The sequence below is a fragment of the Amblyomma maculatum genome, chromosome 6 (assembly GCF_055883805.1).
Source record: "Amblyomma maculatum isolate TAMU_Amacu chromosome 6, ASM5588380v1, whole genome shotgun sequence".
NCBI classification, from domain to species: Eukaryota; Metazoa; Arthropoda; class Arachnida; order Ixodida; family Ixodidae; genus Amblyomma; species Amblyomma maculatum.
In genome coordinates, this window is record NC_139349.1 from 95,527,413 (window position 1) to 95,555,281 (window position 27,869).

General features: G+C 49.3%; 1 protein-coding gene across 1 annotated transcript in view; it reads right to left on the reverse strand.

Moving 5' to 3' along the window:
* The window catches only part of LOC146186337 (uncharacterized), a 119,891-nt gene that overhangs the window by 83,885 nt on the left and 8,137 nt on the right, over positions 1 to 27,869 (reverse strand). Inside the window, exon 2 of the mRNA XM_084608030.1 lies at positions 9,842 to 10,498. Coding sequence (XP_084464156.1) covers positions 9,842 to 10,498 — 657 coding nt within the window. The remainder of the gene's footprint in view (positions 1 to 9,841; positions 10,499 to 27,869) is intronic.

Genomic DNA, 27,869 nt, shown 5'->3' on the forward strand with positions numbered 1-27,869 from the left:
AGCTTCGTCTTCACGGTTCTTCAAGCTGCTGCTCGTTGCTTGCCATGCTGCCGATTTTCGCGCTGTAAGTCCACCTCTCTCACACTACTCGAAGCAGGCCGCTCTCACTGCCGTATGTAGCAATATAGTGTTGTATTGCGGTGCTTGAAAGAATCCGATCATGCTAGGGTGGACATGTCGTCGTGTGGTATATGCGTAATTTTGTTTGTTGCGCGAATTGTTTGCCTCGATCTATCGAAAAGGTGAAACAGCTGATGAGCTGCGCTCAAATTTCGTGCTAGGAAATAACGTAATCATCGGCAAATTTTTTTCTTTGACATTTTTTTTAAATTTTATTGTGAGTAATCGATTTCCTTGGAGGCCACCTATTTCTATATCCTCGTAAATGGACAAGGTAAAACCTCAACCATGACGCTGTTAACATTCTGCATACATTATGTCAGAAGATTTGGACAACCCTGCAGTGGCCACAGGATTGGAGGAGGTCAGTTTACATCCCCATCCCAAAGAAAGGCAGTGCCAAAGATTGTTCCAACTACCGCACGATCGCGCTTATTTCGCATGCTAGCAAGGTGATGTTGAAAATCCTCCAAGGTAGGCTGCAGCAGTATGTGGATCGGGAGCTTCCGGACGTGCAAGCTGGGTTTCGCAAGGGCAGAGGAACTAGAGACCAAGTTGCCAACCTTCGCTGGATCATGGAAAAAGCAAGAGAGTTTCAGAAACCCATCTATCTTCTGCTTTATTGATTATGCGAAAGCGTTTGACTACGTAGATCACAGCAGATTGTGGCAAGCTCTTCAAGAGATGGGAGTTCCAATTCACCTCATCTGTCTCCTCAGGAACCTGTACGAAGGACAAGAGGCCACAGTCAGAACTGGGCATGGTCTTACTGATTGGTTTCCGATCGAGAAAGGAGTGAGGCAAGGCTGCATACCGTCGCCCTGCCTATTTAACCTATATGCAGAGTGCATCATTAGGAAGGCCGGTCTGGACGAGTCTTCAGCTGGAGTGAAGATTGCTGGAAAACGTATCAACAACCTTAGATATGCGGATGATACCACTTTAATGGCAGAAAGTGAAGTAGAACTCAAGAGACTTCTGAAGCGCGTACAAGAAGAGAGTGAAAAGTTTGGGCTTAAACTGAACATTAAAAAGACAAAGATCATGGCGTCTTGCCCTATCAAGTCCTGGAGCATCAATGGACAAGAAGTGGAAGCTGTGACAGATTTTCTGTTCTTGGGCTCCAAGATTACCTCGGACGGAGACTGCAGCCATGAAATTAGGAGACGCCTGCTTCTGGGAAAGAGAGCAATGGTTAGCCTTAACCGCCTAGTAAAGAGCAGAGACATTAGTCTGCCAACCAAGATCCGTATAACTCGTGCTATGGTCTTTCCAGTTTTGATGTATGGATGCGAGGGTTGGACTGTGAAAAATGCTGACCACCGAAGAATTGACGCGTTTGAATTGTGGTGCTGGCGAAGACTATTGAGAGTTCCTTGGGCTGCCAGAAGATCAAATCAGTCGATATTGTCGACCATAAACCCTGACTGCTCATCGGAGGGTCAAATTCTAAAGTTAAAGCTCAGCTACTTTGGTCATCTGATGAGAAGAGAGGAGTCGCTGGAGAAAGATTTGATGTTGGGAAAGGTTGAGGGTCGCCGGAGAAGGGGTAAGCAGCGAACGCGATGGTTAGATGGCATCCTCGAGGCACTGCAGATGAAGTTATGTGATGTTAGGAAGATAATGAGAGACCGGAAAGCGTGGCGTGGCATGGTCCATAGGGTCACGAAGAGTCGGACACGACTGAACTGAACTGAATTCTCGAATGAACTCACCCGCCCACGAGTATACTTATCGGTTGCTTCTAGTTCTCAATCGAAAAATATAGAGTTCTCAATACCCCGCCGGGGCGCGTATTTGGGTTTGCTCGGTACGGTGGCTCCGCAAGGGACAAAGCAATAGAAGAGACGAAGAAAACGGGCTGTTCCGACTAGCATCTACCGCCCCCGGGAGCCGAGAAGCCTAGCGATTAGCAGCCCATGCTTTTTCAGTGGGCGTCGCGTTGGACGCGGCACTAGCTTGAGAGAGCCTATAATAATACTACTACTACTACTACTACTACTACTACTACTACTACTACTACTACTACTACTACTACTACTACTACTACTACTACTAAATAATAATATTACGCAGTAATATTTCTCTGCTAATTATTGTTATTAATATTATTATTATTATCATTAGTAGTAGTAGTAGTATAGAGAAAGACTCGTTTCATGAAGTTGGCACTGAATTCTCTAGTTAACGGCCGAATTAACTGGCTAAATATTATCTTCACAGCTTTAATTAATAATAATAATAATGATTGGTTAACAGGAAGGGAAAGGCGCAGTATCTGTCAGACTTGTGCCTGTGGACACCTTCATCCCTTGGTGTCCACAGACACAAGTGTGACAGATACTGCGCCTTTCCCTTCCTGTGAACCAATCATTATTATTATTATTGAAGATAATATTTAGCCAGTTAATTTGGCCGTTACCTACGAACAATTCAGTGCCAACTTAGTGAATCGAGTCTTCCTCTATTACTACTATTACTACTACTACTACTACTACTAATAATAATAATAATAATAATAATAATAATAATAATAATAATAATAATAATAGTAGTAGTAGTAGTAGTAGTAGTATTAGTAGTAGTAGTAGTAGTAGTAGTAGTAACAGTAGTAGTAGTAGTAGTAGTAGTATAGGCTTTCTCAAGCTAGTGCCGCGTCCAACATGACGCCCATTGAAAAAGCATGCGCCGCTAATCGCTAGGCTGCTCGGCTCCTGGGGGCGGTAGATGCTAGTCGGAACAGCCCGCTTTCTTCGTCTCTTCTGTCGTTTTGTCCCTTACGGAGCCACCGTACCGAGCAAACCCAAATACGCCGCCGGGGTGGTGCAGTGGTAAGACGCCCGACTACTGTGCCGGAGTACCCGGGTTCGAATCCGACCTCGGCGGCTGCGTTTTAACTGAGGCGAAACGAAGAGGCGTCCGTGTGCTGGGCGATGTCAGCGTACGTTAATCCCCAGGCGGCCGAAATTAATCCGTAGCCCTCCACTACGGCTCCTCTTTCTCTCTTTCCACTTTCCCTCCCATCTTCCTCCCTTCCCTTACGGCGCGGTTGCGGTGTCCACATAAAAAACAAGTGAGACACCGCGCCTTTCCCTTCCTCTAAATCAATCAATCAATCTAGTTCTCAATGGCGCATTCATCGTGGTTGTTGTTGTTGTGGTTGTGGCTGTAGGAAGAAGGGAAGGAAAATTGGCTGTGGCTTATCTTGGTTAAGCCTAGTAATTGCGAAGCAATACGTGGGGTCTGTTATTGTACCGCTTGTGGTGACGCTCTGGTTATGCTTATGCTAGTATGGCTATAGTGACACTCCTGGCTGTGCTATATTTCTGCTATGTTTGGCATGAGTAAACACGCATAGACAAGAATGACGACACACACATGTTACTCGTTATCATCTTTTATTCAAACCGAACTAGTAGTGCTGGAACTAGATGCACATTCCACACTGTCGGCCAAACTTATAACTTCCTCACTTGCTTCTGCCGTTGATTCTGCTGCCGAAGACGCTGAGCGTTTTTTTCGCCTGGCTGCATCTTGAGCTCGTCGCTTGGAAAGCCGTTCTTGTTATTCTTCGGTCTCCGTAGCTCTCTGATGCTTTCTCTCTGCAAGGCTGCCGAAGCGTATAGGCTGGAGGCGGCATCTCATGGGCTTGACGAGAAGACCGGTAGTCAGGCCGCGGCCGTGGCTATGCGCCGCGCAAGGCGACGGCGTGAGATGGGGCCCCGTTTTTAAGTAAAGGGTGGCAGTTCTTGGCCCTACGGGGCTGGGACGGTAGGTCAACACCGCTTGCGGCGGGGTCTAGCCAGCCACTGATTTTTATCTGTTGTAGGCCGTCATTGCACCCGCCACCGCTTCGGTGGTGTCGGCCGACGGCTGTTGTTGCGGCGCGCGTCTTTCTCTCGCTCTTCTTTTTTTTCTTTCTTGTCTATTTTCTCTTATATCCGCACGAGGCAGCAGAGGTGGCTCAGCTACAGAGCCAGTAGCAAGCCCGTCCATTTTCTTTTCTTTCTTCCTACAGCCACAACAACCCGTTTTTAAGCAGATGGTATGAAGTCGCATAGCGCGCAGCGCCCCTTGTGAGAGGAGCGGGAGTCAGGCCGCGGCCGTGGCTATGCGCCGCGCAAGGCGACGGCGTGTTATGGGGCCCCGTTTTTACACAGATGATAGGACGTCACATAGCGCGCAGAGCCTGTGGGGGTTCTTATTAAGCCGTCGAGCCTCTTCTGAGGTCTAGGCCGCAAACACAGAGCTCCCGCGATCACACACCACGTGCAGCCGTTCTCACGGCCGCAAAGTAGTAATGCAAAATACGACACAACACAGAACAGGACTTTGCCCGGAACCAGATGTTTATTGGGTCTTCCCAAAAAGAACGCTGGTGAAGGTCTTGCTGGAGACCCTATCCTTTTGGATGGGGCCTGACACTTCGAAGGGCAAGATGGCGACAACAAAGAAGTATAGCGGGGAGGTATTTACCTTGCGTCCTTCCGTTGTCGCGGCTCGCTGTCGTCTCTCCTCGGCGGTAGCCGGTTCCCGCCGATCTCGGCGCATCTTGCCCTTTGTCCTTTTTCGGCCAATGAGCGTCGCGTCTGCGACGCCTAGCGGTGCGCTCCTGCGCCCGGCGAGGGAAGAGGGAAACGCGGCGCTATCGAAAAACCCGTTTGGGTTACTCAGCTTCGGAAGAGAAGGAATACTTTTGTCCCCTTCATCCTCCGCGGCGCGCGGTGCTTCGGAGGGATGCGCGGTTCTCCGCGATCGCTACACTCCTCCTCCCTAAAGACCGAACGTCACCTGAAATCAGGCGACGGTAGGCCGGCAACGACTTCCTTGCCGCCTTGTTGTTTTGCATCCAACGCTCCAACGCCGCTGTCCGGGTGGCTAGTTGGGATGGTAGTCCGGTCTTCCGTAGACTTCTTCACTGCGCAGGTGTAAGCGCCGCCACGGCGGTTTCGCGACGTCCAGTGCCTGGAGAGTTGGTTGCGCCGTAATCTTTCAGTTCGCTGCTGCACCGCTACTCTGTCTGCCGTGAGCACGAATTAAGTCCTTTGCCTCGCAGCTTCCGATGATCACATGGCACCGCTCGTCGGTACGCCGACCGCATGGAAATGCTGTCACACAGCTGCGACGACCGCAGTCACACCCACACGCGCGCACGCACACACGCCACTTGCCGGAAACACGGCGGCGATACCGAAGCGCTTATCTCGAGAAGTGTCCCTCCATGGCGATCCGGCACTGAGAGGCAGCACTGCAGCCGGCAGCTGCTGCTCCTACAGCCGTCCAGAACCGTCGCCGGGCGCTGCTTCCTGACGGCTGGGCGGCGGCGACTTGGGTTGTGGCACGGCCGGTCTCGAGGGAATGCGCGCTTCTGTTGTGACGGCTAGAGCTGCGACCGTCGCTGGCACCCAAGGCGTTGTTGCTGCTGACTATCCGATGCTTGTGATGTCGACTGCGTCAGCGAGTTCGCTCGGAGACGACGCCTGTCTTCGCAGCGCCTTCTGGGAGACCCCTTTCGGATTTCCGATTAGTTTTCCCTTGGCGCTCCTAGCCAATAGTTGCCTGCCATTTGGCCAGGTCCCTACGGCAGCGAGTGGAGAGGGGGAACAGCTTAGCAGCGTCTTCGCCACCATCCGCTTTTCCTTTCCTTCCCCCCCCCCCTTTGTTTGGCACGAGGGGACATACCGACAATACTGCTAGATACGACCCTCCCGTAGCCAGCTCGCTTCCTCACAACCGGTTGCTTCCTTGACCACTCGTCTGAGCGGTCGAGGTGTTGTTGTCAGGCCACTCACCCCGTCAAGGTCGCTTTCGCCTAGAGCGGGTATTGTATGGGCGAGCTTTGGGGGTAGGTGGGGGCACTGACCTTTTCCCGCGTCTTCGCGAAATCGGCGCTGCCGCCCTGCCAGCCACTTCCCGTTGGAAGTACTGTTTTAGCTCCCCGACGTGGATCGGCTTGCCGAGTCTACCCGTGTTCGGATCTTTCAGCCTGTAGTTCAACTGCGAGAGCTTCTCAGCAACTATGAACGGCCCAATCCATTTAGGCGCAAGGCCAGCTGCGAACCCCGTGCTCGCATCGCTCTGCACATGGCTACGCTTTAGAACGAAGTCTCCCACTTGAAATTCCACGTTCCGATGCGCGCGATCATAGGCAGCCTTCTGGCTAGCCCTTGCTTTAGCGCGATTTTGGCTGGCCTCGCTCACTGCTTTTTGCAAGCGATCACGCATGCGCCGCGCGTAGTCGGCTATTGCCGTTTCGCCTGACGAAGCATCCTGCCTTTTGGTCAAAATGGTGTCAGTTGGCGTATTTAGTTCCCTCCCGAACATCAGGAAGGCAGGCGTGAAACCTGTGGAGCGATTCTCGCTTGTTCGCAGTGCAAAGGTGATCGCGTCGAGGTGCTCATCCCAGTCGTTGTGCGTCCGGGCGTATGCCCCGAGTAGTGGCTTCACATCGCGATTGCGGCGTTTGGTCACATTTGACTGCGGATGATAACACGTCGTTCGCTGCTGCCGTACGCCCATGGCGGCACACGTATCACGAAAAACTTTCGCCGTGAAATACGAGGCGTTGTCAGTGATCAGCCTCTCCGGAAACCCGTAGCGACAGAACAATCCTGAGAGCTTCGTCAGGATCTCCTTCGTTGTGGCGTTTCGCAGCGGATAGAGTTCAGCGATTCCGCTGAAGTGACATGTCACCACTAACACAAATTTGTGCCCTCTTTTGCTGCGCGGCAGCGGTCCGATCAGATCGCACGCCACAGTTTCCCATGGCTTTGTGCTCACAATCGGTTGGAGCAGGCCAGGCGGTTTTCCACCTCGCGGCTTCCTTTCTTGGCAGACGTGGCAGGTCCGTACGTATTTACATACATCAGCCTTCATTCCTGGCCAGGTAGCGAGCCGACATAGTTTCTTCCATGTCTTTGGTGCGCTTCCGTGACCGTCTGCGTCGTGATAGTGCTGCAAAGCAGCATGCCTCAGTTGGCCGGGGATGACGGCTTTGAAGCACTCGTTTGAGTCTTCTTTGCCAGGCACGTATTTCAGCAAAGCTCCATCAGCGTCCAACAGGAAGCTCTCCAGCTCACTCGCAGCAATACCAGCTGCACTAGAGCTCGCGCCTACCGCGTTCTCCGCGGATTCTGGGCGCTCTTCGACCAGCGGTGTCGATTGGTCCGTCTCTTCACGCAGACTGGCGACCATCTCACGACAATACGAGTCTTCCTGTTGGGCTTTGATAAGCTCTTCCCTGCTGAATGCAATCTCGATCGGCGTTTTCGCTGTCACGAGATGCGCGTGCTCCGGAGGCAGGAATTTCTCCTTTCGGCCCTCCTTTCCCGACGAGCGGGGAAGTTGCCGCGCCTCCTCTCCCGCGGCTGGGGACGGGTCATTCACCGGCGCGCGCGACAGCGCGTCCGCAACCACGTTTGTGGCACCTTTCCGGTAGCGCACCTCGAAATCGAAGCGCTGTAGCGTCAGTGCCCAGCGCGCGAGCCTCCCGCTCGGCTCGCGTAAGCGGGTCAGCCATGTCAAGGCCATGTGATCGGTTTCGACCGTGAACCTTGTACCTTCCACGTACATCTCGAATTTTCGGAGCGCGAAGATGATAGCGAGGCATTCCTTCTCCGTCACTGAGTAGTTGCGCTCCGCCGGCGTCAGCGCGCGGCTGGCGAACGCCACGGGGCGCAGTTTCTCGTCCTCCTTTTGGAGAAGCACTGCGCCCACTCCGAAATCGCAGGCATCTGTCTGGATCAAAAAGGGCCTATTTAGGTCGGGGAGTTTCAGTGACGCAGTATCGGCGATGGCTTGCGAGAGCTGACGAAAACTCGCCTGCTGTTCCTCTCCCCATTCCCACGAGGCTGCCTTCCTTAACAATTTTGTTAGAGGGGTTTGCAGGCGGATGCAGTTGGGAATGAATTGGCGATAGTAGCCCACCATGCCGAGAAAACGGCGCACGGCCTTTACATCATTCGGCACCGGGAATTCCAGGATAGCGCGAAGTTTGTCAGGGTCCGGGGCTACTTTTCCTCGCTGAACGCTGTAGCCGAGCAAACTGACTTCAGCCCTGCACAGCTGTGCCTTAGCGGGGTTCAGCGTGAGACCTGCTGTTCTGAGTTTTCCCAGAACGTCTCGGAGGTGATCGAGGTGTTCCTCGAACGTGCGGGAGTAGATGACGATGTCGTCCAGGTAGGCGAGAGCGTGATGCCATTTGGCGTCGCCCAGTACACGGTCGATCAGCCGCTGAAAGGTGCTCGGACTTCCGGACAGACCGAAGGGCATCCTAACGAATTCGTAGAGACCCCTGTGGCAGGTGAACGCCGTTTTACACTCGTCGCCTGGTCGCATCTCTACTTGGAGATAGCCTTTGCTAGCGTCCAGAGTAGAAAAATACCGCGCTCCGCCGAGGTTCGAAACAATGTCGTCGACGCTCGGGAAGGGGTATGCATCCTTTTGTGTGACCGCATTCAGTCGCCTGTACTCCACGCACAGCCGTGAGCTACCGTCCTTTTTGGGGACCAGCACCACTGGGAATCCCCAGGGGCTTGATGAGCGGCGAACAATGCCCGCATCGATCAGTTCTTGCAGCGCCGCGTCAATCGCCTGCCTTTTGGCGGGGCTGACCGGTCTCGGGTTGGATTTCCAAGGCTGCGCGTCTCCTGTCTCGATGCGGTGCTGTACAAGCTTGGTACAGCCGGGGCGGTCCGTGAACATCTCTTCGAAGTTTCCTAACAACGAAAAGACGCGGCCGCGCTCATGGTCTGTCAGGTTGTCGGCGTTTGCCAGTAGACCCTGTAAACGCTCTTCCGCGCCCACGCGCAAGGCATGGGGATGGGCCGCAGCTGCTGTATTCAGCGGCTGAGGGGGAGCGCCGCTTCCTCGGGAGGTTTTCCTCCTTTCCACCTCGGAAGCTGTCCTTTCGGCCGTCGTGGTCGGTGCTGTGACGAATGGCTTGAGTGGCGCGAACGGGCTTTCCCGATAGCCACCATTGCCGATATCAACCACGATTCCCGTACGGGACAAGAAATCTCGGCCGAGAATAACTGGTACCGTGAGTCCAGGCAGATGAATGAAACGCTGTCGCCGGGTGCGCTGATTCCAACGCGCGACGAGGCGCACATCACCGCCGGAGCATACTTCTCCGCTCGCCAACTGGAGGGGCAGGCTGCGTTTTCGCACCCGAATGCCTCTCTGTCGAAGGCGGGAAACGACTTCGTCTCCGATTAGAGAAGTGCTAGCACCAGTGTCAAGCAGTGCTCGGAACGTAGTCCCTGCTATCGCAAGGTCTATGAACGGAGCCCTGGTAGTGGTCGGTGTTCCGATCCTGAGAAGTGAGGGTGCCACTATTGCAGCTCCGTCGCTCGGATCAGCTTCGGCCGCCGGCGCTGCTACCGGCGGCCTACCTCGTTTCCCTGACTCGCAGGGCAGGCACGAGCCAAGTGACCAACTTGGCCACAAGAGAAGCATGGCCCGGGATTCCGGGCTCTAGGCTGGGGAGGGTGCTCTCGCGTACGGCCGTCCGTGAGAGCTTGTTGAGCCGGTGCCACCGCCATGTTACGCTGCCCGTCCGCACGCGTCACCAGCGCTCGATCGTTTGACCGTGTTTGGTAATCTCTGTCGGGCGGTCGGCGTGAGGTTGACCACTTTACCTCTCGCACAGCTTCGGTGATCCTCGGGCCGTTTGAGTAGGGATCAAGAGCACGATCCGAGATTTCCGGGAAAGCGCCCTCACCTGAAACACGTGACGTTCGAGCGTTTTCACTCCTTGAACGCGCACTGCCATTCCAGGCGCAGCTGGGCTCCAGACAATCCGATGGGGGTGGCGGGGGCCGGTACGCACGGGCAGCTGAAATTTCGGCTTGCACCCGACGCGCTTCCACGGCAAGCTCATTTAGGTTCCTGCAGCGACTTCCCCGCAGGTAAAGAGCAAAGGTGGGGTGGCTCTGTCGGATTACTCGTTCCACTTGCTCCGTGTTCGAAGCGTTGGGATCGGCGTAATCGTAAAGCTCCTGCATCGCCCTGACGTATTCGACGAGCGACTCGTCGGGAGCTTGGGTTCGGAGTTCCAATTCTCGCCGCATTCGCTGCTGGTAGTCGTGAGGAAGGAATTCCTCCCTAAATATACTGCGGAATTTAGCCATAGTGCTCGCTGTGTGACCTACCAAACGGTGCCACCGAGCGGCTTGGTCCACCAGTGCCACTGGTATCACCCTTCGCAGCATGTGGGTCTCGCTGCAGCCGTTGACTTGGCCGTACTGGTCTAGCGCCAGGAGAAAGCTGTTGGCGCTCATTTGATCGCCGTAGCCGCTGTACGTTGGGATCGGTGTTCCGATACGCGGGGTGGGTTGCAAGGACTGCAGCGCTTGCTGGAATGCGTTGGCGAGGACTCCTGCGAGGTTCTCGGCGTTTGCCGCTGCCTCGCTCTCGGGTGCCGCGACGAGTGGCGAGATCGTCGGCGGGGTTGGCGCGGCCCCTGTGCTGCCGTTTGGTAGCTGCGAGGGCGGACATGGCGTGCCTGGTGCTTCTCCTCAATCCGTTCGCGCGTAGTTCAGGGGCGCGCCAACTCTTGAGGGCGGCATTGCGCGGCGTCTGCCGGAATCTGCCTGCGGGCGTCGTGTTTCGCTGGCTGCTCCTGCAGCGGCGAATTGTCCCGTCTGTAGAGTCGCGCTAGCGGCGAGCGAGCCGTGGGCCGGGCTTTCCCTGTACCCGGGGCTGAGCTCTGCGAGCCACATCAGATCAGGCAGATTACTCTGCTGGTCTGGCATTGTGTCCGGCGGGAGCGAGTAGCTCAAGTGCTTCTGCACGAGAGAACCACGTTGGGGCGCCAGTTGTGGGGGTTCTTATTAAGCCGTCGAGCCTCTTCTGAGGTCTAGGCCGCAAACACAGAGCTCCCGCGATCACACACCACGTGCAGCCGTTCTCACGGCCGCAAAGTAGTAATGCAAAATACGACACAACACAGAACAGGACTTTGCCCGGAACCAGATGTTTATTGGGTCTTCCCAAAAAGAACGCTGGTGAAGGTCTTGCTGGAGACCCTATCCTTTTGGATGGGGCCTGACACTTCGAAGGGCAAGATGGCGACAACAAAGAAGTATAGCGGGGAGGTATTTACCTTGCGTCCTTCCGTTGTCGCGGCTCGCTGTCGTCTCTCCTCGGCGGTAGCCGGTTCCCGCCGATCTCGGCGCATCTTGCCCTTTGTCCTTTTTCGGCCAATGAGCGTCGCGTCTGCGACGCCTAGCGGTGCGCTCCTGCGCCCGGCGAGGGAAGAGGGAAACGCGGCGCTATCGAAAAACCCGTTTGGATTACTCAGCTTCGGAAGAGAAGGAATACTTTTGTCCCCTTCATCCTCCGCGGCGCGCGGTGCTTCGGAGGGATGCGCGGTTCTCCGCGATCGCTACAAGCCCCCGGTGAGAGGAGCGGGAGTCAGGCCGCGGCCGTGGCTATGCGCCACGCAAGGCGACGGCGTGAGATGGGGCCCCGTTTTTACACAGATGGTATGACGTCACGCCGCGAGTTCACGCGAAAGGTCAAGCGTGGCTATGCGGCCGCCGCATGGCACGGGCTGAGGTGTTAGCTAAAGTAGTATTGCTTCGCAATAAAATGCACGGGCCTGCTATTGGCTCTGTTGGTTGGTTGGTTGGTTGGTTGGTTCATAGGAAGGGAAGGGCGCAGTATCTGTCACACTTCCTCTGTGGACACCTGAACCGCGCCGTAAGGGAAGGAGTGAAAGCGGATAGAGAGAAAGGGGGACCGTAGTAGCTGAGCCACCTCCGCTGCCTCGTGCGGAAAGAAGAATGTGGAGAAGGGAAGAAAAAGAAGAGGGAAAGACAGACGTGCTCCGCAACAGCCGTCGTCCACCACCGAAGTGGTGGCGGTTGCAATGACGGCCTACAAAAGATAAGAATTCGGTGGCAGGCTAGTTAGTACCCGCCGCAAGCGGCGGTGACCTACCTGTCCCAGCCCCATCAGGGCCAGGATCAGCCATCCTTCACCCCCTCCCGATATCTTTAGTTGCTGTGGCTGTAGGAAGAAGGGAAAGAAAATGCCCCCGCCGGGGTGGTGCAGTGGTAAGACGCCCGACTACTGTGCCGGAGTTCCCGGGTTCGAACCCGACCTCGGCGGCTGCGTTTCGATGGAGGCGAAAAGAAGTGGCGTCCGTCTGCTCTGCGATGTCAGCGCACGTTAAAGATCCCCAGGTGGTCGAAATTACTCCGGAGCCCTTCACTACGGCCCCTCTTTCTCCCTTTCCACTTTCATTCCCACCTTCCTCCCTTCCCTTACGGCGCGGTTCGGGTGTCCACAGAGCAAGTGTGACAGTTACTGCGCCTTTCCCTTTCTGTGAACCAATTATTATTATTATTATTATTATTATTATTATTATTATTATTATTATTATTATTAAGAAAATGCGCGGGCCTGCTACTGCCTCTGTAGCGGAGCCAACTCCACTGCCTACTGATTGATTGATTTATAGAAAGGGAAAGGCGCGGTAACTGTTTCACTTGTTTTCTGTGGACACCTCAACCACGCCGTAACGGAAGGGAGGAAGGTGGCAGTGAAAGTGGAAAGAGAGAAAGAGGAGCCGTAGTGGAGGGTTACGGAGTAATTTCGACCACCTGGGGATCTTTAACGTGCGATGACATCGCACAGCACACGGACGCCTCTTCGTTTCGCCTCTATCAAAACTCAGCCGCCGAGGTCGGGTTCGAACCCGGGTACTCCGGCACAGAAGTCGGGCGTCTTACCACTGCGCCACCCCGCCTTTTTTTTTTCTTTATTGCATGAATTGGTACAAATACATTAGTAAAAGATCGTGGCTGCCATGCCCCTTAGCTGACAACCGTGTCTAATGGACTTTCATTACCACAAGTTCGCCCATCAGACTCAAGACCTCCTCCGCAGCGTCTTGCTGCTTCAAAATTTCTTTTAGTTTATACACTTGTTCAACAAAATAATCGCATACAGATCGTGCATCGACATCAGAGTGTCTATAAGCCATCCTGCTTCTCCAAATACTGTGAAGGCCCAATAGCATGATGAGGTCATACTGAAATACTGAAAATTATCGTTTACAGTTGTCAAGTACCGAATTCCACGTGGCTAGACACCCTAACGTGGCGTCAATGGCAGGTCTTTTTTAAGTGTCATTTGTAACACATCCCAGTAAAACACCGCATCCCAACAATCGCAACATCCCAACAATTATAATGATACTCCTGTAGCACTTGTCGACATTCTATCCGTTGAAAAGGACCGGACCAAAGTTTTACCTTGAGATCTGAAACGCATGTAATGCATTGCGAGCTACGCGGTGTTACTACAGCACCAATAACTAGTCAATGCCAAAAATTAGTAGCTGCAAAAACATGTTTGGCCATTTTTACTCAGCCGTCATGTGTATGCATATGTGTTTCCAGCAAACATTCATTATTTTCTTAGTGAAAAAAAGAGAAAGAAGTGTCTCAAAATATTTATGAAAAATTACGTAATTCATAAAAATGTACTTGCTGAGCATTTTATAGTTATTTTGAACGTGTTTTCGCTACCCAGAACGCATCTACCGCCAACAGCCGAGTGTATGCTCCCTCCGAAGTGAATTTTATTTCTTACTCTAGTGTGTTTTCTATGTTACTGAACCTCAAAATCAAAATGTCATATGCTCCTGACAACATTTCGAACATATTTCCTCCGCGCTCCGCCGAAACTGTGGCTACATTTCTGGTGATTATTTTTGGCGCTTCAATGCTGCCGGGAATAATACCTGATGATTGCAGGACAGCCGTATTGTTACCATTATAAAAAGAAAAAAAAATAGGAAGTGCATCGTCTTTTAGTTTCGTGTAGACAATGAAGTGGTGGCAGGTTGGCGTAGACAACTGGTGCTGGTGTGCTGTTCTGCATTCTTCTCCTGACTGTTGATCCTGTCTTGTCTGCAAGCCTGACCGTTCTCTCTGCCTGACCGTTCTCTCTGGTGAGGCCATTTCACGTCGGGGGATTGGCCAGTATTTGTTTTAAACCGAACCTAGGATTCGTGTACAATTAGGCCTATGTCTCTAGCTTCCCCAGGGGGTGGTTCGGCATCCTGGTTTGCCAGTCTGCCGGCCCAAAGCTTGGACTTGGAATCTTTCGGACGAAATGGAATAAGTATAATACCGGTGGCATTTGTACCAATTGGGGATGGATTCCTGAAGTTGAAAAATCCAAAAATAATCCAGGAGCAGCTAAAGGCTGTCACTCCCCACTACCTAGAAATCTCTGAGGTGCGTCCGTTTGGCAGGAGAGGTATCCTATGCAAGTCCTCGAATATACAGTGTGTGTCGGACTTGCTTCGATGCACATCGTTTGCATCATTGCCTGTTGAACCTTTTATACCTGAACAGCTGGCATGTGCAAAAGGTATTATACGCGGCGTGGATTCGTCGGCTTCTCCGCAAGAAATGATTGAAGAATTTAATGAGGCTGGCATTGGCATCTTGTCACTATTCCGTTGCAGCAGGGATGCTGGTGGCTCTAGGGTGCCGACAGAATCAATGATAGCGACGTTTGCCGGGGCTAACTGTCCAACAGAGATTAAAGTATGGCCCATTGTGTACCGTGTAGATCCCCTGCAGCCTCGCCCTTTGCAGTGCAAAAACTGCTGGCGATTCGGACACAGCAGCAAGGCGTGCAAGTCCGCATCACGCTGCAGACTGTGCGGAGACAACCATGCATCTGACATGTGCACTTCTGCTGTGGTAATTTGCGCACTATGTCACGCAGATCACCCTGCTGATGATGGTACATGCCCAAAACGCACAGATGAACAAACTGTTCTTAACATCATTCAGCATAAAAGGTGTTCTAGAGCAGATGCCTATGCCCAGCTAGACCATAAGAGGAATTCGTATGCAGCTTGTGCAAAAACAATAGCTTCAGATGTGGAAACAGGCATAACAAAGTCGGTTATCTCAGCTGTTGAGAAATCTCTTGAGGGTTTCTTCGAGCGTATGTTAAGCACATTTACAGAGGCTGTGTCACAGGTCATAGCTACAAAGATTGGTTCGACCGAAATTGCAGCTTTGCCAGTTGGCAACCCTGGTATAGCTGAATGCCATGCTCCAATGGTTGCTAGGGCTTCAGTTGAGGGAGATTCTACCCAGACGACGCCTGCTCCTTTTTTGTCAATGAAAGTACAGGGTCAGGGTCCTGTAGATACCCACGTGTCCACCGTTTACCCATTGGATGTAGAGATGCCATGTTCGTCCCAGAAGCGTCGCGCTTCTTCCTCTCCCTCAAAATCCGCCCATTCTAACACTAAAAGTAAAAAAGGTTCCCCTAATCCTCAGAATAACATTGATGTCTTAAAGGAGGCTGTTACAGCCTCCCGGATTCTACAATAATCATGGCGGGGTTAAAAGTACTACAGTGGAATTGTCGTTCAATTGCATCTTCGTTTCACGATTTACAGAATCTTATCTCAAATTTCAACCCAGACATAGTTTTATTACAAGAAACTTGGCTTTTGCCAAATCGGCCATTTTCTCTAAAGTATTTTAGAACTTTTAGATCAGATCGCACTAGCGGCCGGGGTGGCGGCTTGCTAACATTAATTTCGTCAAAAACAATTCATCGGGCGATGGTGTCACAAAAAATTCTACGACAAGACTGCGAACTGCTTGCAGTTGATATCGCAATTACACAGTCTGCTCCTCTCACTATTGCAAATGTCTACTTCCCAACAGGTGTCCGTACAACAGATGATTTTAGTGATCTTTTGAGTTCAACCAACGGACTGATTATTGCTGGCGATTTTAATTCACACCATGTTATTTGGGGTTACCGTTCAGATATATGTGGGCAGCGACTTTGGAACTGGATGTCTATAAATGATGTGCATTGCTGTAATAGTCCAGGCATAACCTTCATGCGAGCATCTGCTAGGTCAGTAATTGATTTAACGTTAGCAGCAAATGGAGTAAGGGTCTCATCATGGGCTACGGTGGATTGTGGTACATCTAGCGACCACTTTCCAGTAACGTTTAATATAGAATCTACTCCCCTTAGAGTAACTACTTGTGAACAAAAATTTGTCAACCATAAACTATTTAAAAAGTTTGTGAACTCCTCTTTTTCCTCAATAGCATCATCTCAGCATTCTGAACGTGCTCAACAAGCACTCTCTTCACTGCTAGATGCCACTGAGCGTTCAGTCTTCACTGTGAAATCGTCTGTCCCTAACAAAATGTCATGCGGATGGTGGAACGAAGAATGTGAGAAAGCATTCCGTCGTAGAAAAGCTGCGTGGAAGAGCCTTTCCCATAACCAGTGTCCCCAAAATTGGATAAATTATAAATTTTATGCGGCTTCATTTAAACAAACTATTCGTATAGCAAAGGATGAGTATAATGCTAATATGAATATCTATCTCTCTAATCCAATTAATCGGAAGGCATTGTATAGGTTCATGGAACGCAACCAAAATTCTTCTCCACCACATGTAACCGAGTCAGAGGTGTTAGCACCCAATGAAGCAAAAGCGAAACTTGAACAAATTGCGAACGGTCTTGCTATTCGCTTTCAAGCTCAAACGGTGGCTCCCTTACTTCGACCTACACCACGTGCTGATTTCGTTGCAGTTGAGTCACCAGAATTGCATTGTATAGCGGCTGCTCTGAAACCTGCAGCTCCTGGGTGTGACGGTATTACAGTGGCTATGATGAAAGCTTTAGTGCAAGACCACAGCTCGGAGGTGTTGAATATTGTCAATTTTTCTCTGGAAAATGCTTGGTTACCTCAAGACTGGAAAGTTGCAAAAATTATACTAAGCCTCAAAGATCCGAAAAAAGGCTTTGATTTGGATAATATTCGGCCAATTTCTCTGACTTCAAATCTAGTGAAACTTATTGAACGCATAGTTCACCGCCGCCTCACAAACCATGTGATGACCCTGAATGTATTTAATGATGCACAAATTGGTTTTCGTCAAGGGTGCTCCATTTGGACGGCTCATACAGATTTGGAAAGTAGAATTAGGTTAGCAATGAAGAAGAAAGAAGTGTCGGCATTGGTCACTTTGGATATCGCCAAAGCATATGACAGTGTAGAACATTCTATTCTGTTGAATAAGATAAACGAAATTAGGTCGCCTTCTTACATGTTTGCATGGTTAAAAGAATTCTTAAGCAATAGAAAATTTTTCTGCACGAGAGGTTCTATAACTTCTGAAACTTATTACCAAACTAGAGGCGTGCCTCAGGGATCGGTGCTGTCTCCATTGCTATTTAATATATTAATGAGAGATATTCCTGTTCATCCAAATATAAAATTGTACGTGTATGCGGATGATATTGCCTTTTTCTCTTCTGCACGAGATGTTCATTCCTTATATCAGCTATTGCAAGCCTACTTGAATGCCCTTGAAGTTTGGCTCGGTAAAGTAAAATTAACTCTCAACGTGAAGAAATCCTCAGTACTCGTTTTCCCACCGGCACACCCTCTTTATATCTCCCTTATGTATTGCGGTTCACAAATCTCACAGGTTGAATCATTAAAATACTTGGGTGTATTATACCACTCCCAATTAGACTGGCGGCCTCATATCAAAAGTAATTGCCTGAAAGGTGAACGAGCCCTTGGTCGCCTGATTCGAATTAGCCATAAGAAATTCGGTATGCGTAGAGATACTCTTTTGTTTCTCTATAAAACTTATTTGAGACCAATTCTGGAGTTCGGCTGTGTTCTTTTCACGGGCAGTCCTAATTACAAACTACGACCTTTGTTGCTACTGGAGAGGCGTGCTTTACGACTATGTTTGGGGTTGCCAAGAACAGTTTCAAATGCAGTCCTCTATTTAGAGGCCCGTGTACGTGACTTGAAATCTCGATTTGAGCTGCTAACTGTGCGAACCTTTTTAAGAGCACTGGAATCTCTGTCTGGAGTGGCTTCTCACATTTTTATTACACACCAATCTCAGTTTCTAGATTATCATTGGCCGCAATATAAGCAACCACAATTTGTATTTACTCAGTCCTTGCTGTCCAAAATTGCAGTTTCGCTTAGGTCAGTAAGACGTGTTGGCAATGTTCAAGCTAATTCCACACTGCGCTTTGACCAGTCGTTGCCATCTAATGCAGAACACTTGACTACCACGGTAATAAAGGGACACCTTGAAGATTATCTATTACAATATCCACGACACGTACCTATTTTCACAGATGCCTCACAACGAAATGAAAAAGCAGCAATAGGGATTTACTCCAAAGCACTTGATTGGAGTTTTTCTGTACGGATCCCTGATTACACACCAATATTTACTGCTGAATTGCTTGCAATTGGTTTGGCCCTTCAAAAAGTTCCCGGCAATGTTACTCACGTAATCATACTCTCTGACTGCCTGTCAGTCTTAGCAGCATTAGAAAGTCCGAAAATGCGTCTTTTGAAACAAACCCTGATGTTTTTCCTTCCGATACACTTACAAGAAGTACGTTTTCAGTGGGTTCCGGGACACTGCGGCATCGCTTCTAATACAATGGCGGATTATTTAGCAAATTCAGCTCTCAGTGGGCCTGTTGCCGATGTTGTACCCAATATTATCTTGCTAAATATATCCCGTTTTGAACGATTTCAAACGTTAAACTCCTTGAGCCATGAGCCACTCCTTGCGACTACGGATTTTAATCATTTAAATTTTCATTGGAATGTCCGATGTTGTACCTCGAGGCAATGTGAGGTTTCCATGACGCTCATGCGTTGTAGAATTCCTTCCCTCAATCTTTATTTATGTCGCTCTGGATTCACGCCGTCCAATCTTTGTGCGTCATGTAATGACGTGGAAACAATTGAACATTACATCCTCTCCTGCCACAGGTATGCTACTCAGAGAAGACATTATCTAGAAATACCTCTTGCTCGCCTAGGACTGCCATTTACAGTTCCTGTCCTCCTCTCCTTTGGTGCAACCGTCAAAGGATATGCCCTAAAACCGGTGTGTGAAGTACTTCATAATTATAATATTGCTACTGGAAGATTTGTGTGTTAGCGCTGAGCTGTCTGAATTGTATTTTTTCTCCTTATTATTTTTAGTAATTTACAATTCTATTCCTTTTTTTTTTCATTGCTTTCTATTACATCGCCTCAAAATTTCAAATTTTTTCAGCAACACTAGCTCCTAATTATTAGGTTATTTATATCATATAGTCAAATCTTCATTATCAAAAATATTATGTCACCTACAACGAATTCTGGCCAATCCCCCACTGTGGGTATGTGCCATTACAACGAGGGAGAAGAAGAAGAAGTGTCGTACCACTCCGGTGCCTGCAGGATCTGCGCTATCTGGAGGAAGCTTGAGCGTTCGTCCGCCTCCGTTCCGTGATCGTCGTGGTGATCCTGTGCTAGCTACAGCCAGAAGAAGGCTACTCAAAAGCTGTCCTGGGAGTCCTCAAGGTGTTCGGTGCCTGGTGCTTCTTCGTGGTCAGGCCTTTTCACGTTCAGGGGGGTTTTGGTCAGGGTTCAGGCTAGCTTTACAGGATTTGGTAATGCAAAGGTGTCAGTACCTTGCGCACAGGCATGTCTTTCACCTCCCCGGGAGGGGGCTCGGCAGATTGGTTCGCCAGCCTGCCGAATGAAAGCTTGCCTCTGGAATCATTTGCTAAAAATGGTGTCGATGTGACTCTTGTCGCACTCATACCGATAGGCGAGGGAATGCTGAAAATGAAAAATCCGAAAACAATTCAGCAGCAACTCAAAAGTCTGACGGATCACTACCTTGATATCTCTGAGGTGCAACCTTTCGGGAGACGAGGTATAGTTTGCAAATCTGCAAACATTAATTGTGTGTCAGATCTGCTACGCTGCAGTTCTTTTACATCGATTCCTGTCAAAGCCTTTATTCCTGAACAGCTGGCTTGCACTAAGGGTATTGCGCGTGGAGTGGATCCTGCATCTACTGCTCAAGAAATTTTGGAGGAATTTCAGGACGCAGGAGCTGGCGTTCTTTCAGTGTATCGCTGCTCTCGCATAGTGGCCGGGGTGCGTGTTGCTACAGAGTCAGTTATAACAACTTTTGCCGGTCTCATGTGTCCATCTGAGTTAAAAATTTGGCCAATTATTTATCGCATTGACCCGCTACGTCCTCGCCCCCTTCAATGTACCAACTGTTGGCGAGTTGGACACAGCACAGTGGAAGAGCGTGTAAGTCTGCGACAAGATGCAGGGTGTGTGGGGAAGGACACTCTTCTAATAGCTGTACCGCTGCAAGACCTAGCTGTTGTCTGTGTAGTAACGAGCACTCGGCTGATGACGCCAGTTGTGAGAAACGATCTCAGGAGCAGGCGTTACTAGAATTAATTCAAGAGAATCGTTGCTCTCGAGCAGATGCTTATGCCCTTTCTGTCGTGGTTGACCGTATGCTTACCAGCTTTACTGAAGCTTTGTCTAGTATTGTTGGTAGCCAGTCATCTTGCCCACCTCAACCTGTGCTGACTCCAGCATCTATTTCATCTCAAACCTGTGCTGAAAGTTTAAATGCAGATTCTTCTCTAGTGCTGACTCAAGTGCACCCAATCGACAGCTAGTGTCCCTGTAGGCATTTCTCGCAAAGGTATTTATTTGCTCTAATGATGTTGAAATGGCATGCCCTACTCAAAAGCGCCGTGCTTCTAGCTCACCCTCTAAGTCCTCCATTTCCCAGTCCAAAACTAAAAAAGGGCCTTCCAAAGTTTTACAGCAAACCGATGTGTTAAAAGAGGCTGTTGCGGCCTCAATTTTAGGTAAGTAATCATGGCAGGTGTACAAGTTCTGCAGTGGAATTGTCGCTCTATTGCATCTTCACTTCCAGATTTATACCTTCTCCTTTCAACACATAAGCCAGACATAGTGCTTTTGCAAGAAACTTGGCTCTCCCCCGCAAAGTCATTTACCTTAAAGAAATATCATGTTTTCCGCGCCGATCGTGTAAACGGCAGAGGCGGTGGTTTATTAACTTTGATATCGTCAAAATTATGTCACCGGGCAAAAATAAACAAAACAATAATGAATCCTGAGTGTGAGATTTTGGCTGTAGATATCACATTGCCACACTGTGGCCCTGTCACAGTCGCTAACGTCTACTGCCCCACAGGTGTACGTAGCACAGACTATTTTGACAGATTACTTACAAATTCTAATATAGGGTAGTTATTGCAGGTGATTTTAACTCGCACCGTACTCTTTGGAATAACTACTCGGACGCATGTGGACAGCTGTTATGGACGTGGATGTCGGAAAATGCTGTGCGCTGCTGCAATTCTCGGGCTATAACCTTCATGCGCGGAAATTCGCAATCTGTCATCGATTTATCCCTGGCAGCAGGTGGGATAGGTATAGGAGGATGGTCCACAGTAGACAGTGATACATCTAGTGACCACTTTCCAACAACATTTACCATCATGATGAGCACAACACGAGATAGAACTTTGGACCGTAAACTAGTAAACAACGCCAAATATGCAGCTTCGCTCCGCTCCTCCCTCAAATCAAACCTTTGTTCATGTAGGACCGACAAAGCACAAAAGGTATTTACCTCAATTGCGAATGCTACTGTAGATTCCCAGTTCACTGTGCGGTCTACAGTAAACAATAAGTCGCCATCCCCATGGTGGAATGACGCGTGTGAGAAAGCCTTCCGCCGTAGAAAAGCAGCATGGAAAAGCCTTTCTTATAACCAGAGCCCAGTAAACTGGATAAACTACAAATTTTGTTCGGCGTCTTTCAAAAGAGCCACAGCGCAGGCAAAGGACGAGTACAACGAAAATTTAAATACTTATTTGTCAAACCCTAAGCACAGGAAGGCTTTGTATCGTTTCATTGAACGGAATAGAAACTCGCATTTTTCTCAGTCATTAAGTTCAGTAGTGTTGTCTCCACAGGAGGCAAAGGATGAGTTGGAACAAATTGCGCAAAGACTCGCATTACGTATCCAGGAGCAGTGCAGAGTTCCCTTGCACGCTCCCATTTCCTGCTCAGACTATGTTGAGGTTGATAGGTCAGAACTCCTATCTGTGATTTTTTCCATGAAAAACTCTGCTCCAGGTTGGGACGGGGTTAAAGTAGGTATGCTCAAAATTTTAGCAAATGATTTCATCCAGGATCTCCTGGATCTGGTTAATGAATCATTAGAATCTGCATGACTGCCGCACGTCTGGAAAGTGGCGAAAATTATATTGCTCTTGAAAGACCCTGGTAAAGGATTTCATGTTGAAAACATTCGGCCGATAGCTTTGACTTCGAATCTAGTAAAATTAATAGAAATAATTGTGCATGGCCCCCTCTCAAAGCATATCTCAGAGGTTAATGCTTTGAGTTCTTCCCAGATTGGTTTCCGCAATGAATTCTCAATATGGTCTGCACATATAGATTTAGAAAGCAGGATTCGCCTTGCAATGTACAACAACGAGGTATCAGCTTTAGTGACGCTCGATATTGCTAAGGCCTATGACAGCATTGAACATTCCATTGTACTAAACAAGTTGTCATTATTACGTCCTTAGTTCTACATTTATGTGTGGATCAGGGAATTTTTGAAAGGACGAGAATTCTTTTACACTGATGGCTCATTAATCTCAGACACTTAAGCATAGACAAGAGGGGTGCATCAGGGGTCTGTGCTCTCCCCACTCCTTTTTAATATATTAATGTGCGATATTCCGGTTCATCCTGATGTCACTGTATATGTATATGCAGATGACATAGCATTCTTCGCCTCGGCAAAATATATTCATGACCTATATCGTTCACTACAGGCTTACCTAAATGCACTTGAGGTCTGGTTGGACAAAATTAAATTGGTTTTAAATGTGTCCAAAAGTAGTGTGCTAGCTTTTAAAACCATACCCCCTTATATGTTTAGTTAAACTACCGCTCAGATGTCATACCTCAAGTGGAATCTGTGCGGTATTTAGGCATTACGTATGATGCTAGTATGGATTGGAGGCTTCACATCAAGTCTAATGTTCGGAAAGGTGAACGTGCCCTTGGTAGACTGACACGGATAAGTAACAGGAAATTTGGTATGCGTCGAGATACTCTTCTACTTTTGTACAAAGCCTATGTGAGACCGATTCTGGAATTTGGCTGCATTCTTTTTTCTGGGTGTCCAAAATATAAGCTGCATCCTTTGCTGCTTTTAGAAAGACGGGTCAATGTCCCTTGCAGACCTACCGAAGCAACGATGAGTACATGCGGAGATAACGGTCTGTCGCTGTGTGGTACGGAGCCCAGTGGGCCCAGCGCCCTAATATGGCAGCGCCTTTGTAAAGCCGCAGCTGCCTCAGAGCTGCAGGCAGTGACAGAGTGGTGCGTATCACTGTTGCGGCCGTCGAGGCAGTCACAGGGCAATGCTGTGCAACTGCATATTAGTCCTCATTGGGCAGCCTCGTGTCACTCGCACACCCTCAAATTCAGGCTCCCTCCAGTGGAGTCAGTAGCGCCTTGGTCTTCATGGACAGCAGACGTGTACGCGCGGTGCTACCTTTGTCTCAGCTGTGAGCCGCTCGGTGATAAGAAGTCCACTGCAGATGGTGTGAAGAGAGCTCAGAGTACGGATGCACCGCGCTTTTGATTGCCTTCGCTATGAACGAAGCCGGACAGTCGAATCTTTAATACAATGCAAACCGAATTATAACACGGTGTAAAAATGCTTATGGAAGCATACTAGAGGAAAGCAGGGCTACGCACCTACTTCACATTTGGTTAATTATGCAAATCGGCTGTATTTATTTTTTTTTGCCGAACTACATCTCATATCACTGACCTAACCGTGATACATGTAACCTAGTAGAACACATATCGTTGCTCATTTAGAAAAAAAAATAAAGATTACGTGCTAACCGACCTCCAATACGGGTTCAGAAAAGGCTTCTCGACGGTAAGGTACAGTAATAAATTCATTCACTTCCTTTAGAGACAAGGTCGAATCGGGGCAATATTTTTGGATTTTAGCAAGGCGTTGGAGAAAATTCAGCATAATAAACTAACCTAAAAATGCAATGAATGGGCATTCCTGACATCTTAGTAACACATATGTGTTACTCGGGCCTCTCGGGAAGCCCTTGGGCTCGGGTCCGGGCCCAGGTATATTTATTTCACGTGGGCCGGGTCAGACACCTTGATCACGAACACATGCAACATCTGCAAAAGTGCGAATACAGCAGTGCTATAAGTGTCTAGAATGCACAGCATTTTCCGCGCCGTTCCCACGCGAGAGCTTCAAAGTTCTTTCACGGCATCGACCCGCCTTTCCTCCCCGCCTCCTCGCCGCGAACGGATCTTTGGTAGCCGTCAGTCACCGAGCAGAAGGGCAGCTTGTAGGCTATTTGGTATCGAGTTCGCATCTCAGCTTTGGTAACGCCAGCGCTGATGCTTAGGTATCCGTTTCAAAATTCGTCCCGCGCTGTCGCCTATCGCACATCACTTGTGACTTACTCCCGCCTCGGCATGACCTCATTTGAAGCGGCACATAGCTCAAAGCATTTGCGGTGCAAGTGTTTCCTCTTGTTTCTGTCGCTGCGAAAAGTTCTCGTGAAAGGCACATGGTGAGCCAGGCGAGCTCACTGAGTATTTGGCCACAAAAGCAACCCCCTTTTTTTTTTTTTAGCTTTAGAGCTAGCGCACTTTCCAAGAAGCTAACAAGCTGCTTACCGAGAACTTGTTTTCCTATCAAAGAACGTGTTAGTCTTTCCAGCCACAAGTTGTAGCACTGAAAGAAACTTCAGCGCCACCGGGCTCAATATCCAGGAGCGCCGCATATGCCTCAATTCAACGGATAACTTTTTTTGTGCACTAAGTTTATTCTTAGTTATGTCCTGTGCCACAAAGATTCAGCAAATTTGTAAGTACAAATGTAACAACTCATTTAAGAAAGTTGGATAAACTTATCATTGTGAAATTATTTTCTTCTTTTTTATCACGTCAACTAACATGACAGTTCGGGCCCGGGTCTTAAATCTAAGCACTGGGTCGGGCCGGGCTCGGGCTGAAATTTTCGGCCGATGCACACCTTCAGCAGGAACACGGGAAGCATGAATTTGTTAACAAAACAGCCCCAATAACTAGTCAATGCGAAAAATGAGTAGTTGCAAAAAAATGTTTGGCCATTTTTACTCAACTGTCATGTGTATGCATATGTGTGTCCAGCAAACATCCAGTCTAGTCTTGTCTCAGTTCTTCTGTTGGCCACCTGACCACATGCAAGGAGCTAAAAAGCTGGGTTAGTTGCATTGAAGTCAAGCTGGAGGGGGAATGTTAATGAATTAACATTAAGCTATTTAAAGGATCTAATATTTAAGTCGTAGCCACGTGAAGCGACAATCTTTGGCGATGCGTCGTGCCATGTATATACGCTAACGCCTGTCGTTGCCACTGGTGCACACCGCACAAATGACGGGACTCCGCAACACAGCGGCGCATTTTAAGCGTTACTCTGTTACTGCTGCGTCGCCGTTCGGTCTGGAAGTACAGTTAGGCTAATACTCCATTTCTAACACTTAACAGCATGAAGTACGATATAACACTGATGAAATTTTTTGTAACACATCGGGCTTCTAATGGAAACACCCCATTGGTGCGTGGTGTGCTCCTACGCATTGATGCAGACTTGCATTGCAAGCAGTGACTTCCTCCGGCTCCTTTCGAAAGTTCACAATATCTAGCCACTCTATAACCTTCGTTTTCTCTTATTACCCTACTAATCAACCGACTCGATGCCCTCGTATATGCATGGACGAAATGAAGTGATCGTATGCAGGATCTTCCTTCGTCCAAACCGGATAATAGAAAATCTTCACTTGCAAAAAAAGCCAGAATGGAAGTTGAATACCCCAAAGCCTTCTGCGATTGGCTGTTTCGCGATCTGATTTCGGGCAACATGCAAAATTTACTAAAATCCCAGAACCTGAGCAGCAGCAATGAGTGGCATTGGTTGGCGGTCCTCAGCCCACCGTGCGATGCTTTCGCACGGCATGTCGCCGCGAATTGTAGCCTCATGCGGTTACTGCTTAAAGCAAGCATTTCAGAAGGATAATATGATTGAATGCTCAAGTAACCCTGTTGCAATAAATCAGTGGTTAGGGTGCTCGACTGCTGAACTCAAGGATGCATGGATTGAATTCCTGCGGCAGTGGGCACTTTTCGAAGTTGGTGAAAAGCAAGGCGCCACTGCGCTGTGCGATGCCTTGCATGTAAAAGAACCCTAGGTGGTATAAATTTCTAGAGCCTTCCACTGTGGCGTCTCTTATAGCCTGAGTCACTTTGTGACGTTAAAGCACATAAACAACCACTGAAGTACTTTTTGAAAGCATCTTAGTGTTGCAAATTTTCATTATGGATGACTGTGCCTCTTTTTTCCACCCTCTATATATACATATTTTATGGGTGCCAATTTTGTGTTTGCCGGTTCACTTGGGGTCGAACCTGTACAACAACGAGGGAAAACTTCAATTTATCACAAGCAAGAAAAATGAGGCAAAAGTGGAGCGGGAAATGGTAACGGTATATCTGGATACCTGCGGAGAGGAGAAGTCTCAGGGCCAACATTGCAGAAGGACTGCTGGCAATGTTCCAAAGATGCCGGCAACCCCTGAAAAAGTGACGGTAATCATGACTAAGTTTCATTATATTGCCGCATAGAAGACGACGCAAAAGATGACGACAAGCGCGAGCCTGGAAGTGAAAGAAGTTTGAACACAAGACTTGTTCTGGTAGACCATTCAAACCATCTATCGCTAGGTTCTCCTTGGTCTTCTACCGAGACGTGACACTGGTGGAGCGCGCTGGGGTATGCATAGGACTCCTTCCGGCAGTCCACAGCGGATCCCAAACATCGACACGCCTGTCCATCGTGCTAGCCGCCGCCTTCTAGGCCTAGCGCCGGAGTACAGTCATCTGCCGAACGACTCCTCAAACGCCCAAGTTCCTAAGACCTCTCAAGCCATGGCACATACCAATCCTACACCGGTGACTCTACAGAACACCAAGGTGCCAGAGTGCTTTCGCGGGGAAGCGTTTGAAGATGTGGAAGACTGGCTCGACCAGTTTGAGCGAGTGTCAAAGATCAACCAGTGGAGCGCAGACCAGAAGCTTTGTAATGTTTATTTTGCCCTTCAGGATAATGCTAGAACGTGGTTTGAAAACCATGAGGCCAGCTTATCCACATGGGATGACTTCCGCTGCCAGCTGGTCGACACTTTCGCGAGAACTGACCGACGGGACAATGCGCTGCGCCTGCTTGAAGTGCGCATCCAGAAGCCAAATGAGAGCGTAGCTATGTTTGCGGAAGACATGGCTCGCCTTTTTCGCCGTGCCGACCCTGATATGAGTGAACCAAAGAAGCTACGGCATCTCATGCATGGCGTCAAAGAACAGGTGTTTGCCGGCTTGGTCCGCAACCCCCCTAAAACCGTGAGTGAGTTCGTTAAGGACGCTACGGCTATCGAACGAGCCCTCCAAGACCGGTGCCGCCAGTACAACCGACCGGTCAACTGTGCCCCGACGACTGCGGCGGCGCTGACTGCAACAGATACGACCACTCTTCGAGACATCATTAGAGGCATTGTCCTTGAGGAGCTGCAGCGAATTACGACTACGAAGACTCAGTCGTCAGGGGCCCTCATGGAAACAGTGAGGAATGAAATTCGATACGCCCTATCAGCGTCTACACCATGCAACGAGTCTCATCCAGTCGACAACGCGGCACCCCTTTCCGAACCATACCACGCTCCAAAACCGATCAGCTGCACGGCCAA